At 41.5% G+C, this 14,474-nt stretch overlaps 1 protein-coding gene across 1 annotated transcript in view; it reads left to right on the forward strand.

Annotated features, from left to right (window-relative positions):
• The window catches only part of LOC124777965 (uncharacterized protein KIAA0513), a 257,665-nt gene that overhangs the window by 168,307 nt on the left and 74,884 nt on the right, over positions 1 to 14,474 (forward strand). The window contains exons 4-5 of the mRNA XM_047253524.1: positions 2,764 to 2,862; positions 8,410 to 8,579. Coding sequence (XP_047109480.1) covers positions 2,764 to 2,862; positions 8,410 to 8,579 — 269 coding nt within the window. The remainder of the gene's footprint in view (positions 1 to 2,763; positions 2,863 to 8,409; positions 8,580 to 14,474) is intronic.

Here is a 14,474-nt window from a genome sequence, read left to right on the forward strand (position 1 = left end):
AAAGTACGTAGTTGATGTAATACTTAACTTTAATCCATAAGTGGTGTACATCGGTCTGACGGTACAGGCATCACAAGTTAAATATCTATTGATAATGGCACCTTGCTAGGTCGTAGCAAATGACGTATCTGAAGGCTATGCTAACTATCGTCTCGGCAAATGAGAGCGTATTTATCAGTGTAGCATCGCTAGCAAAGTCGGCTGTACAACTGGGGCGAGTGCTAGGAAGTCTCTCTAGACCTGCCGTGTGGTGGCGCTCGGTCTGCAATCACTGACAGTGGCGACACGCGGGTCCGACGTGTACTAATGGACCGTGGCCGATTTAAAGGCTACCACCTAGCAAGTGTGGTGTCTGGCGGTGACACCACATAAACCATGTTTATAATTTAACATAACAAAAATTTGACTAAAAAATAATATAATACACATGAAATACTTACATCTATAAGCACTCAGTTGCAAACGTTTTTCCAAAAATGAATGTGTACAAACCTGTACTAAAAGCTATTACTTGAAATTACTCATATACGCATTCACTGCAAGAATCTTTAGCTTGGGTCCATTTCCATCAATTGCCTGACATAGGAAATTAGGCAGCTTACAGCTGTGGCCCCTATATTCATTTTCCTCTTCTGTTGCTGTAGGTGCCTACCAGATGCTCAATGCTGCTCTCTACCACATGTGTTGTGCAGCTCAGACTGCTACCCAGGAGACCTTGTCAGGTTGCAGAGGGCTGTTTGTTCATCCTGTGGGCAGATATGGGTTAAGTGTAGAGTTCCTGATACATTTCTTTTAAGTTATTCCATTATTTTAATTTTTCTTAAATGGAATCTTAATTTTGAGTTAAAAAAATAAGAAAACTAAAAATGCAGGAAGTCAAAAATAAACACAAGATGGAGGGATGGAATGGGTGGAGAGGATCAAAAAGTCTCTTGCCCAGGACACTGCCATCTGTGAATCTGGCCCTGATTGTTTCAGTCTATGGGAAGGATTTCCTATCATATTTCAACAATAAAATTGAATAAATTTTCTTTTTCTCTGTTCTGTTTTGTGTATCTATCGGCTGTACTGAGCTGAGGTAAGTACTGGCCAGCCCCTCTACCTCTTTGTTTTTTTTAAAAAAAAAAAAAAAAAAAAAAAAAAAAAAAAAAAAAAAAAAAAAAAACTTTAAGTCATCACTAGTGCTGTATGTAAACACTAATATTGGCTATAACCTGATATAGTTCTTGGCTGCCTTGATCAGTATATTGCATCTGGCAGTAGCACTTAGCTCCCTTTTAACTAATGTCTGTTTTTTTCCTTGATGCATAAGTGCTGCAGTGAAAGGACAAAAAGAGAAGCACTGATCAAAGCAAAAACATTGTCTTCTAGTAGGGTACAAGAACACTAATGGCAGTGGAGTCTCTCTATGTTTTCAAACAAACAATACAGATAATGCCTGTGGAAACATTTATATCACTCTTAATTCCAAAATGCAAGCAGTATACAATCATGTGGCTATCTCATTCGTAATGGATGCTGTGCCAAGCTTAACTGTTGGTGTGACCTAATTACTCATCCTTATAAAGGGTGTGTCTATAATATTGATAAAAGCTTTCTTAGTTGATGCAGGAGTTAAAGTGTAACACTTGGAAATAAGAAATTTTGGGTTGTAACAACCAAGTTGAGAGCTATAAAACCAAGTGTGTTGTGAGATAATTCTGCCACAGAATGCAAGAATTTATGTATTGTTCATTGTTTGAACAATGTAACAATTTGCTTTATTATGTATATGGTTGTAACATCATGGGATAGACAAGCCTGACCAACAGAGTAGTGTACATAATTAGGAATGAGCCCAGGAAATTTCACTAATGCACTGCATATTGAGTGTTAAGTGTACTGACATGGTTGGTCTTGATACAAAGGTCTGTAAGGCTGCAGTTTGTATTCACAAGCTGAAGTCTCTCACCCCTAGCCATATGGCATTGTGTCCTATTACAGAACTAACAGCATGATTTTCATGCGGACAAGCAAACTGAAACTGTGCTGACTGTGACATGTTACATCAGGCAGAGTACCCATGCAGGAAGCATCTGACACACACTATGTTTCCAATAATGTTCCAGTGTTTGAGGGAAATGAAGCAACTGGTACGACAATACAATAACTGAGAAAGGTAACAATTTATTTTGACTTGCAACTTATAAGAGCAAGAGCTTTCTCATGTGGAATTAGAAATCAGTCATGACAAAATAGTTCACGGGTGAACAGCTGGACATCATTGTCCAAGAGGCAGAATATTTCAGTAAGCAATCAAGTTGCCATCATTATGTGCATCTCTAAGTGCAAACCCCATACAGAGCAATGTTTTGATGGGAGGAGGAAGATGCTGGCCCCATCCCGTCACCTGGATGCAAACTGCAGAGAGAGAGCCAGGTCAGAGTGGGGGACAAGACACAAGCCCTACACCACTTCTTATGCAAACTTTTCATCACATCCCTGATGATAGCAACATGGTAACTTGTTGAACTGTTGTTCACTTGATCACCGAGATCTGAACTATTTCATCAGGAATTATGCCAGGAGAAGTTCCAAAAATCACAGCACTCAGTCAGTTGCATGTGAAATTGGTGTTGTCCACAGTACCTTTTGGAAAACACTATGAGGACAGCAGTTACAACCTCACAAACAAAATTTTACATTTGAATGTGTAATATTTTTAAAATAACTGATGCAGCCTGCATGTGTTCTAATATATTATCTTCATTCTGAATTTCACAGAGGCACCAAGCAGTGGTTCAGCAAGTGATGGTGATGGCTATGGACCCAGTACGAGCATAGATTCTGACCATGATGGCAAAAAGTACTGGATCAGATCAGGTAAAGGATATTGAAAACATGCTAAAAGTTCTGTGTCATCAAAATTGTATCCACCAATTTAACCGAGCATATCACTGTTAGATCAATAGTTTAGCTGCATTTTGCTTCTTGAGTCAAGAGTGAGTATGTTGTTTAAATGGGGAGTCTGTGAGATAGCAATACATTGTTCAGGGAACTGGATTTGTTAAGAAGCAGTATTCAGGTCCTCATCCAATCAGTCTGATTTTGATTTTTAGTGGTTTTCCCAAATTATGTTCAGTGAATGCTGCGGTACTTTCTCAAACATCTCAAGGAAGCTTATATCCCCTGTCTTTCTCCAACTGACCTGAGGCTCTGTCTTTAATGGTGTGCTACATTTGATCATGTACATCAATTGGATGCAAGGTCCGTTTGAGATCATGATATCCTTGAAGTAGAAACAATAAAGACATGCCAACATCTGAAATGATGGGGGCAGCTTATAATTGGAAAAGGGAAGAGTGTACATGATTTGCCTACTTGAATGAAATATGCTTCCTGTTGCATAACATCCATATTTGTGTGAAGATGTGCTGTCAGTTAGATAGAACCTGCTTAGTTAATTTAGGTCAAGTTGCATGGATGATATTAATGAAATCTATAATTTTGTTCAAAGTTGTAGATCAGCAGCTGCAGAATATTTCAACAAAGATAAAAAGTCAGTTATCAGATGCACAAAAAAAACCTTTGTATCAGTTTGGTGGGTGGCTTTTCTCGCACATACTACAAACAATGTGCAGTTTTCATCACATGCATCATATACTGTTAGAAATGTCACTCTGTTTTATTGACTCTGTATCAAAGGACACTGCCCTCTGATTCTTATATTGGCATTGGCTTACCAGTGATTTGAACCTATTTCAATTCTGAAGACGAAAGTTTAAACTAACTTTTTATCTTTGTTAATGATGTCTTATTAGGATGTGGAATGTGCCACCTGGTTTTTCAAAATCAATACATTTGCTTATGAAAAAAGTAGCTACATGTTGACAGATAGTGTGGTACTTAAATATTTGTATGGCTGCATTAATTGTGTCTTTTCTTACTGTTGCATTATGTTGTAGATACTGAAGGTCAGTTATGATCCAGAGGTTGTGTTTATAAACGCTACTGTTTTGAAATTATGGTCAAATGATAGTACCAAACTTCATAAGAGAAGAAGTCTGTTGTTAGATTATGCCTTATTGTTTGACTAGCCATCTTTAGGGGACTTGAAATGTTTGACATATATAAACTTTACTGCTTGTTTTTGTACAACATATATCTCAAGGTAAGCATAGAATTGACACAAAACTTGCTCTGTCTGTAACTGAGAGGAAGTTGGCAAAGTAAACCAACATTCCTACATTCTGATTGCCGAAATGATCGGTCACTTATAAAGTAAGAGTTACCAAACAAACTCATGTAAGATGACGATGATGATGATAATGTTTGGTTTGTGTGGTGCTCAACTGTGTGGTCATCAGTGTCTGTACAGAGTCCCACTCTTTACACAGTCCAGTCTAGACACTTTCACGAATGATGATGAAATGACAAGGACAACACAAACACCCATTCCCTGGGCAGAGAAAATACCCAACCCAGGTGGGAATCAAACCCAGAACCCCATGACCCAGAGAATGTAATAGCTTGTGTAAGAATCACTACTAGTGATATGTCACCAATCAGTACAGAAGAGTTGACGACAGTTTTATACTGAGGGTACATCTGGTTGTTACAAAAGATACCAAAAAAGGTATGGTCTATGGTAGTATTATGTGCATCTATTCATGATGTATGTTCCTCTCTAGGTGTAGTATTTGTCAGAGGTACAGCACTGTGTTTCTGTGGTTCTGAAACAGACAGTGATGAAATTGATTTGATGTTATGCCCTTCAAATTTTTCAGGTATGAAGAAAATCATACACCTCATGGGTCAAAAGTGTGGATTTCAGTGAACACTTGCTCCCAATATATGGGAATGTTGTGACTTGTTTATAGACATCTTTAAAGACTTTTAAAATACTGCCGGCCGTTGTGCCCGAGCGGTTCTAGGCGCTTCAGTCTGGAACCGCGCTGCTGCTACGGTCGCAGGTTCAAATCCTGCCACGGGCACGGATGTGTGTGATGTCCTTAGGTTAGTTAGGTTTAAGTAGTTCTAAGTCTAGGGGACTGATGACCTCAGATGTTAAGTCCCATAGGGCTTAGAGCCATTTGAACCATTTTTTTTAAATACTTGTTTCAGTGAAAAGGAGTCGGTGTGAGTACCTAGCTGAGTTGCACTGGTCATAATGTTCTTGGTGCTCAATTAGGTTTTTGAAATACATAAACATGTCTCACAAATTGGCTACTTCTCGAGAGATGTCTTGTTCTTCATCTGAAAAGATCAGGATAATTTATTTGCTCTTTGTAAGAGCTAATAAAGCCACAAGCAGGTCTAAGAAGAAGCTGAACACTCAGTAAGCATATTGTGACATGCAATTTTTGTTGTTATCTTTGTTTTCATTTGAGCAACTCACTCCAAATGTTTACAATTCTTTCTTTTTCCCATTTCTTCATTTACATCCTCTTAACATTACATTCTTCTGTTTGAAGCTTTTTTGCATGCTTCAGTCTGATCTACACTTCCATCATTTTTGCTTGTTCTGTACAGTCTTATATGTTAATTTTAGGTCTTACATTTGCTTGTCTGTGAAAAACATGAATTTTCAGTTGATTTTGTATGGTTCATGGTCTTTGCTTATTGCACATGGTAAAATGTATAGCATTTCTATAACCCTGCAATGCCATTTTTCTGGAATGTATTCAAACAAACATCTACATGCAAAAAATGGACCAAACATGTGACAGAGCAGTAAGTTGTAAGTAAAGGTGAAGATAAAGTTGGATGCTAGACATGTAGCTGTGTCTCCTATTGGATCAGATTGTTCATTAACTACCTGTAAATTTAAAATGGCTGCACACATTTCTTCTGTCTTCCCTGGGAAAAGAAATTCCATTATCTTTTGCACATGATTCTGAAGATGTTGCAACCATTGGTGGTTATTTTTAATGCATCTATTTATTTTATTTATCTTTATAATATTATACTTGACACATTTCTGCATTGTGATACTCCACATCTAAGCACTTAATATATATTTTTTTTCAATTATTTTTGTCCACACACATATACATAGCTATATTTAAGTCTTCATTGTGCTGAACTGCTGAAGCATTGGGTATTTCTTTCCTGTAAGTGGTAATTTAGCTTTACACAATAGGCTTTTTTTTTAATTACACGACAATTACTTTGTTGGCCATTAAAATTGGAACACTGAGAAGGAACTGCAAATAGTCTGGGGGTATACATGGTGAAAAATTTACAATGCAGAGCTGCTTCCTTCGACATCAACGATGTCATGAATGTGGTTTGGCATCAAGTTGAACTGATCACGAATGACAAATACGGGTACGTCATTTTGTCCCGCTTCAAAACTGTGCCTGAGTATTTAATAAAGTAGCTGATGAGTGGTGGGATGCTATTCTCAGTGACCCATTTCCAGATGTTTTCAGTGGGTGCAAAATCTGGACAAAGTGTTGGCCGGAACAACAGTCAAACACACTCTATATTGAGGTATCTTAGAATAGCAAGGACAGCATTCAGTCTTGCATTATCTTGTTGAAAGATAATGTCATAGAGATCTCAAAGAGATGGCACAACCAATGCCTTAACACATCAGAGTGGCAATGGCTGCCATCCAAATTACCGACTTTGCAAACCAGAGGTGATCGTGATGTGTATCCCATGACACCCCACACCATTACACTATGTTCTGGACCCCTATGATGATGACATATGAAGTCTGACAATGTGAGAGCTTCTAGACAAGAATATTTTTACTTTGATGCTGTACACATATGTGGCATTTATATGAAAAAAACAGCTAGATGTTACACCTGTGCCCATTGTTGTAGTTGAGGCATGCCACTGTTGCTGTAGTGCTCTCTGCTGCCATGTCAAGAGAAACCACAATAATGGCCACCTTGCTGAGAGTCAGTGGTGCTCCAGACATCATCACACTTGTCTTGTTGTAATTGGACCTCTTGAGCACTAGCCAGGCAGGGCTCCAGAGATACTGCATGACACTAAGTATGACCTCCTGAAGCCATCAATTTCATATTCACTTGACAGTCATGGGATCTTAACACAAGCAATGATATTGCAGTACAGTAGACCCCAATAATGACACATCAGCGTTATATTCCAATACATAGTACTAGATGTTTACTGTTTAGACACAAGACATACACTATGTGATCAAAAGTATCCAGACATCCCCCCAAAACATACATTTCTCATATTAGGTATATTATACTGCCACCTACTGCCAGGTACTCCATACAGTGGCCTCAGTAGTCATTAGACATCGTGACAGAGCAGAATGGGGTGCTCTGCGCAACTCATGGACTTCGAACGTGGTCAGGTGATTGGGTGTCACTTGCATCATACATCTGCACATGAGATTTCCGCACTTCTAAACATACCCAGTCTACTGTTTCTGATGTGATAATGATGTGGAAATGTGAAGGGACATGTACAGCACAAAAGCGTACAGGGCAACTTCATCTGTTGACTGACAGAGACCACCGACAGTTGAAGAGGGTTGTAATGTGTAATAGGTAGACTTCTATCCAGACCATCACACAGGAATTGCAGACTGCATCAGGATCCACTGCAATTACTATCACAGTTAGGCGGGAGGTGAGAAAACTTGGATTTCATGGTCAAGCGCTTGCTCGTAAGCCACACATCATGTCAGTAAATGCCAAACAATGCCTCATTTGGTGTAAGGAGTGTAAACATTGGATGATTGAACAGTGGAAAAACATTGTGTGGGTTGACAAATCATGGTACTCAATGTGGCAATCCGATGGCAGAGTGTTGGTATGGCGAATGCCTGGTGAACGTCATCTGCCAGTGTGTGTAGTGCCAACAGTAAAATTTGGAGGTGGTGGTGTTGTGGTGTGGTCATGTTTTTCATGGAGGGGCTTACACCCCTTGTTGTTTTGCATGGAAATATCACAGCACATGCCTACATGGATGTTTAATGCACCTTCTTGCTACCCACTGTTGAAAGCTCAAGCTTTACATAAAATAATCAAGATTCAAATGCAATTTCTGAATGAGAAACCCACTGCATAATTTTTTTTTATATACCAAATATGGATGGAATTACTCCTACTTGCTTTGTGTGGCTGTGCTGAAATCTGATCATTTGAATATCCAAGCATATAGAACACACCATTTCAATTTGGTATTTGTTACATAACATTTTCATGATGCTCCAGTTTTAAGGGCCAGTAGTGTATTTTCAATAACATATATGAATATTAATCCATCATTTAAATTGATTCTTATCTATGTAAGCCAGATATATAAGGCGCTGAATTGTAAAATGCGCTGATTACTGTTTTAGACAAAGAAAGGGGACATATATTTTAATTATACATTATATTGAATACAAAGTAATTTATTCTGATAAATGAAACAGCATTTTTTATCTTTCAGGGTCTGAAGGTTCAGTACAATCTTGGGCCTCCAGCCTAAGCTATGAAAGTCAGTCTGATGAAATTTTGGCTGAATCTGTTGAATTCATGCGCAAATTTGTAGCAGACTTATTCAGAGACAGCTCCTCCATATCACTAGAACAGAAATCTAAATTTGGACAATTGGCACAGGTATTTTATTGTATCATAATTATGTTCAGTTCTTACTCTCACAATAATTACCAGTACTGTAAATAATATAAGGTTCTCCTTTCTGTGAGTAGTAGTATCTCCTTCATTAATTTCTCTCACAAACAAAATTACTATGCACCAACAGTGTCCAACAGAATATAGCTCTTCATCATTCTGAGCAACTGGTCTATTTTAACTTACAAAAATAGTATGGAAACCTCTGACAGAATATTATCTGGTTATCTTATTCCTCACCTCCTACATGACCTCTCCAGCTTTCCAAAGGTCCCCTCCCAAGAACACAAACCTCTCAATCAAAGAATGAACAGCCATCCACAACCTCAAGACAGACCCTGATTTAGTCATCCTCCCTGCAGACAAGAGCTTCATCACCATCATGATAGATCACAGTGATTACATAATGGAAGGCATCCACCAGCTGTCTGACTCCTTCCTTTGCAAGCCAAGCCCTAATTACCCTATCCCAGAAGTCCAACATAACCTTGAATTACCATTCAAATCCTTGGGCCCATCCTAAAACCTTTCCCCCAAATCCATCTCCCTCTTCACTCCAATGACCTGTGCATGCTTCCACCCAAAACCAATAACCCTAACAATCCTGGATGCCCCATTGTAATTGGTTGCTATGTTCCCATTGAAAGAATATCTGTTCTTATTGACAGACACTTCCAACCAATTGCCTGTACCTAGCCTCTTGTATTAAAAATACAAACCATGTCCTTCACCAACTTTTGCCATCCTCACCCCATTATTACCTGGACCACTATTCATCACTGTTGATGCCACCTCCAGTACACCAATAACCCTCATGCTTGTGGCCTTGTTGCTGTCAAACACTACCACTCCAGCATCCTTTCAACTCCAAATTCACCACCTCATTCCTGAAACCTCTAACTAATTGCATCCTCACACATAACTACTTGTCCTTTGAGGGGCAGATATATGGTATGTAATGGGTATAAGTGCAGATATTTTATATGTGATGCCTTAGTATGTACTCACATCAATGTCTTGGTTGTTTTTCTTTGCATTAACCAGTCTTCCCACAAATACATTAAAAACTATAGGACCTAATGTTTTCTGCATGATTGTAACGGATCCAAAATGTGGACTGCACCTGTCAGTATAGACCATCTGTCTTGCATCCATAAGTAGACATTTCAGTACCTGACCTGCTTCCCAGAGGAAAATGATCATTAATGTCTTGCTTGTGACACATGTACTTGGAGGTACTACACAACCTAAAAATGTGTGACTGTAATAGTTGTAATTATTAGTATGCAAATGATACAAATGCTGATGTAATGTTGTTCAGTACACCATTCTCATTCATCAGTGGATGTATCTGCACTTAAACTTGTCAGACCTTGTATAAATAAATCAGCAGCACAGCCATGGGCACTGGCATGGTACCCCCTATGCTAATCTGTTTATGGATCATCCAGACGAAATCTTATTAACTTCTTAAAATTGCCAACCCCTTGTCTGATTCAGGTTCATAAATGATATCTTCATAATTTGGACCCAGGACCAAGGAACCCTATGCTAATTCCTTCACAGGCTCAAAACCTTCTTTCCCATTTGATTCACCTGGTCTTCCTCAGCTTGATGTGCCACCTTCCTAGACATTGACCTCCACCTCTCTCATGGGTCCGTCCATACTTCTGTCCATGCCAAGCCCATAAACCAACAGTACCTGCATTCTGACAGCTACCATACCTTCCAAACCAGAAAAATCATCCCTTATAGACTGGCCACCATTCCATTGCCCAGTATGCTGTAGGTCTCACTAAGGCCTTCACAGAGAGACATTAACACTCAATCTAGTCCACAAATAGATTTCACCTGTCATATATTAACACATACCTAATACTCCCACCATCCCCAAGAACCAGCTGCATAGGAGCACCCCCAACCCCCCATTCCCCTGCCCATCGCCCCATTGTCCAATATTGTCCCAGACTGGTACACCAAAACTGTATCCTTCAGCAAGGCTTCGACTATCTATCGTCGACCTCGAAAATGTGAGACAGCCTATCCACAATCATTCTGTCCCCCTCCTAAAGTGATATTCTGCCAAGCACCCAACCTACACAGTATCCTGATCCATCCCTATTCCACAACCACTCCCCATTCCATGCCATATGCATCATATCCCTGTGGAAGGCTCAAGTACAAGACCTGTCCTATTCACCCACACAGTAATTCTACTCCAATCCAGTCCTTTCACAGCCTTGATTCTATACCATCAGAGACAGAGCTACCTGTGAAAGTAGCCATTTCATATATCAACTCTTCTACAATTTCTGCCCAGCATTTTACGTGGGCTTGACCGCCAAGCAACTGTCCAACTGAAGTGAATAGCCACTGCCAAACTGTGGCCAAGAGCAGAGTTGATTACCTGGTGATGGAACATACTGCTGAGTACAATGCGTTCAATTTCAATAGTTGCTTCACAACCTGTGCCTTCTGGATTTTTCCTCCCACTACCAGCTGTTCTGAACTATGTAGATGGGAGTTATCCTTGCAACAAATCCTTTGTTTCTCTAATCCTCCTGGCCTCACTCTCTGTTAACCCCACACAGCATGCCCTCTGACTTTTCCTCTGTTCTCTCACTCACTCTCAATCCACTCCCTTATGTCACCATAATTTTGCACTACTTGAACTTATCAGTTCTGCTGTCCATATACTGCATTTCTATCTTGTACATCTGCTGGCACCCTGTGGGTCATCAGCCCTCTGTCCCTAACCCTCCCTTCTGCTTGCTGTCTCTTTTCTCCCCCTCCACCCAACACAACCCCTCACTCCACTCTATCAACTGAACTTCAGTCGCAGCATTGTTGTGCATGCACACATGTACTCTTACAGTAATGTATAATAGAATGATCGGTGTATATTGGAGATACTGAGTCACATATAGGCACAACAAAAGGATTGTCACAAGTAACAGATTTCAACGAGGAAGGTCTTTGTCAAAATTACACGACAAACACACACACACACACACACACACACACACACACACACACACACACACACTCAGGAAAATGCTGCTCACACACACATGACTGCAGTCTCAGGCAACTGAATCCACCAGACTGCGGTCATGTGCGCATGAGTTGCGTTTGCATGAGTGTGTATGTGTATGTTTTTTGTCTAATTTTGAGAAAGGTCTAGCCGGCCGAAGTGGCCGTGCGGTTAAAGGTGCTGCAGTCTGGAACCGCAAGACCGCTACGGTCGCAGGTTCGAATCCTGCCTCGGGCATGGATGTTTGTGATGCCCTTAGGTTAGTTAGGTTTAACTAGTTCTAAGTTCTAGGGGACTAATGACCTCAGCAGTTGAGTCCCATAGTGCTCAGAGCCATTTGAACCATTTGAGAAAGGTCTTACTGGCCAAAAGCTGTTATTTGTGACAGTCATTTTGTTGTGCCTATCTATGACTCAGCATCTCCACAATATGGTGAGTAACAACTTTCCTTTTCACAATATTGTTACATTCCATCCTAGATTTTCCATTGTTTGTTAGAATGATCAGTATCTTATTCTGGAAATACATTTTTTAAGGATTGTGTGAGTTTATTTTATGATGTACAAATTATACTTCTAGAACAATAGATGTCAAATAACTCACCTATAGCAGATCAATGCGAGGAGTACAGAAACACATAAGAGAAAACATCATTCACACTAACATCTAAGCACTACCTCTTTTTTCTAGCAAAAGGACACACACACACAGACACACACACACACACAAACAAACACAGCTGGCCGGTGTGGCTGAGCGGTTCTAGGCGCCACAGTCTGGAACCGGGCGACCACTACAGTCGCAGGTTCGAATCCTGCCTCAGGCATGGATGTGTGTGATGTCCTTAGGTTAGTTAGGTTTAAGTAGTTCTAAATTCTAGGGGGCTGATGACCTCAGAAGTTAAGTCTCATAGTGCTCAGAGCCATTTGAGCCATTTTTGAGCCACAAACAAACAAATAAACAAAGCATTCTCCAGTGGCCCCACAAATCATCTTACCAGGCCATGGGAGTGCTATGCTCCATGTATTGATCTGCTGTAAGTAGTGGTTGGTATGGGTACTTCACACTTGAGCTACACTCCTGGAAATGGAAAAAAGAACACATTGACACCGGTGTGTCAGACCCACCATACTTGCTCCGGACACTGCGAGAGGGCTGTACAAGCAATGATCACATGCACGGCACAGCGGACACACCAGGAACCGCGGTGTTGGCCGTCGAATGGCGCTAGCTGCGCAGCATTTGTGCACCGCCGCCGTCAGTGTCAGCCAGTTTGCCGTGGCATACGGAGCTCCATCGCAGTCTTTAACACTGGTAGCATGCCGCGACAGCGTGGACGTGAACCGTATGTGCAGTTGACGGACTTTGAGCGAAGGCGTATAGTGGGCATGCGGGAGGCCGGGTGGACGTACCGCCGAATTGCTCAACACGTGGGGCGTGAGGTCTCCACAGTACATCGATGTTGTCGCCAGTGGTCGGCGGAAGGTGCACGTGCCCGTCGACCTGGGACCGGACCGCAGCGACGCACGGATGCACGCCAAGACCGTAGGATCCTACGCAGTGCCGTAGGGGACCGCACCGCCACTTCCCAGCAAATTAGGGACACTGTTGCTCCTGGGGTATCGGCGAGGACCATTTGCAACCGTCTCCATGAAGCTGGGCTATGGTCCCGCACACCGTTAGGCCGTCTTCCACTCACGCCCCAACATCGTGCAGCCCGCCTCCAGTGGTGTCGCGACAGGCGTGAATGGAGGGACGAATGGAGACGTGTCGTCTTCAGCGATGAGAGTCGCTTCTGCCTTGGTGCCAATGATGGTCGTATGCGTGTTTGGCGCCGTGCAGGTGAGCGCCACAATCAGGACTGCATATGACCGAGGCACACAGGGCCAACACCCGGCATCATGGTGTGGGGAGCGATCTCCTACACTGGTCGTACACCACTGGTGATCGTCGAGGGGACACTGAATAGTGCACGGTCCATCCAAACCGTCATCGAACCCATCGTTCTACCATTCCTAGACCGGCAAGGGAACTTGCTGTTCCAACAGGACAATGCACGTCCGCATGTATCCCGTGCCACCCAACGTGCTCTAGAAGGTGTAAGTCAACTACCCTGGCCAGCAAGATCTCCGGATCTGTCCCCCATTGAGCATGTTTGGGACTGGATGAAGCATCGTCTCACTCGGTCTGCACGTCCAGCACGAACGCTGGTCCAACTGAGGCGCCAGGTGGAAATGGCATGGCAAGCCGTTCCACAGGACTACATCCAGCATCTCTACGATCGTCTCCATGGGAGAATAGCAGCCTGCATTGCTGCGAAAGGTGGATATACACTGTACTAGTGCCGACATTGTGCATGCTCTGTTGCCTGTGTCTATGTGCCTGTGGTTCTGTCAGTGTGATCATGTGATGTATCTGACCCCAGGAATGTGTCAATAAAGTTTCCCTTTCCTGGGACAATGAATTCACGGTGTTCTTATTTCAATTTCCAGGAGTGTATATTGTAGGATGGGTTGCATGAGTGCTTTGTTCGCAGTCTCCTTTGTAGACTGATTGCATTTTCCTAGTATTCTACCAGTGAACTGCTGTCTGCCATCTGCTTTACCTATGACTGAGACTATGTGGTCATTCCATCCCTTCAAATAGTTATAGTCAGGTATATTTATGAATTGACAAATTCCAGCTTTGACTAATTGGTATTATAGTCATATACTACTATATTTTTTTGGCTTGGAAATGTATAATTTTACATTGTTGAATGTTTAAAGCAGGCTGCTAATCTTTGAACAACCTCCAAATCTTATAATGGTCAGAACAAATATTCGTGCAGCTTATTTCAAATAGAA

The sequence above is a fragment of the Schistocerca piceifrons genome, chromosome 2, assembly GCF_021461385.2.
Source record: "Schistocerca piceifrons isolate TAMUIC-IGC-003096 chromosome 2, iqSchPice1.1, whole genome shotgun sequence".
Taxonomy (NCBI): Eukaryota; Metazoa; Arthropoda; class Insecta; order Orthoptera; family Acrididae; genus Schistocerca; species Schistocerca piceifrons.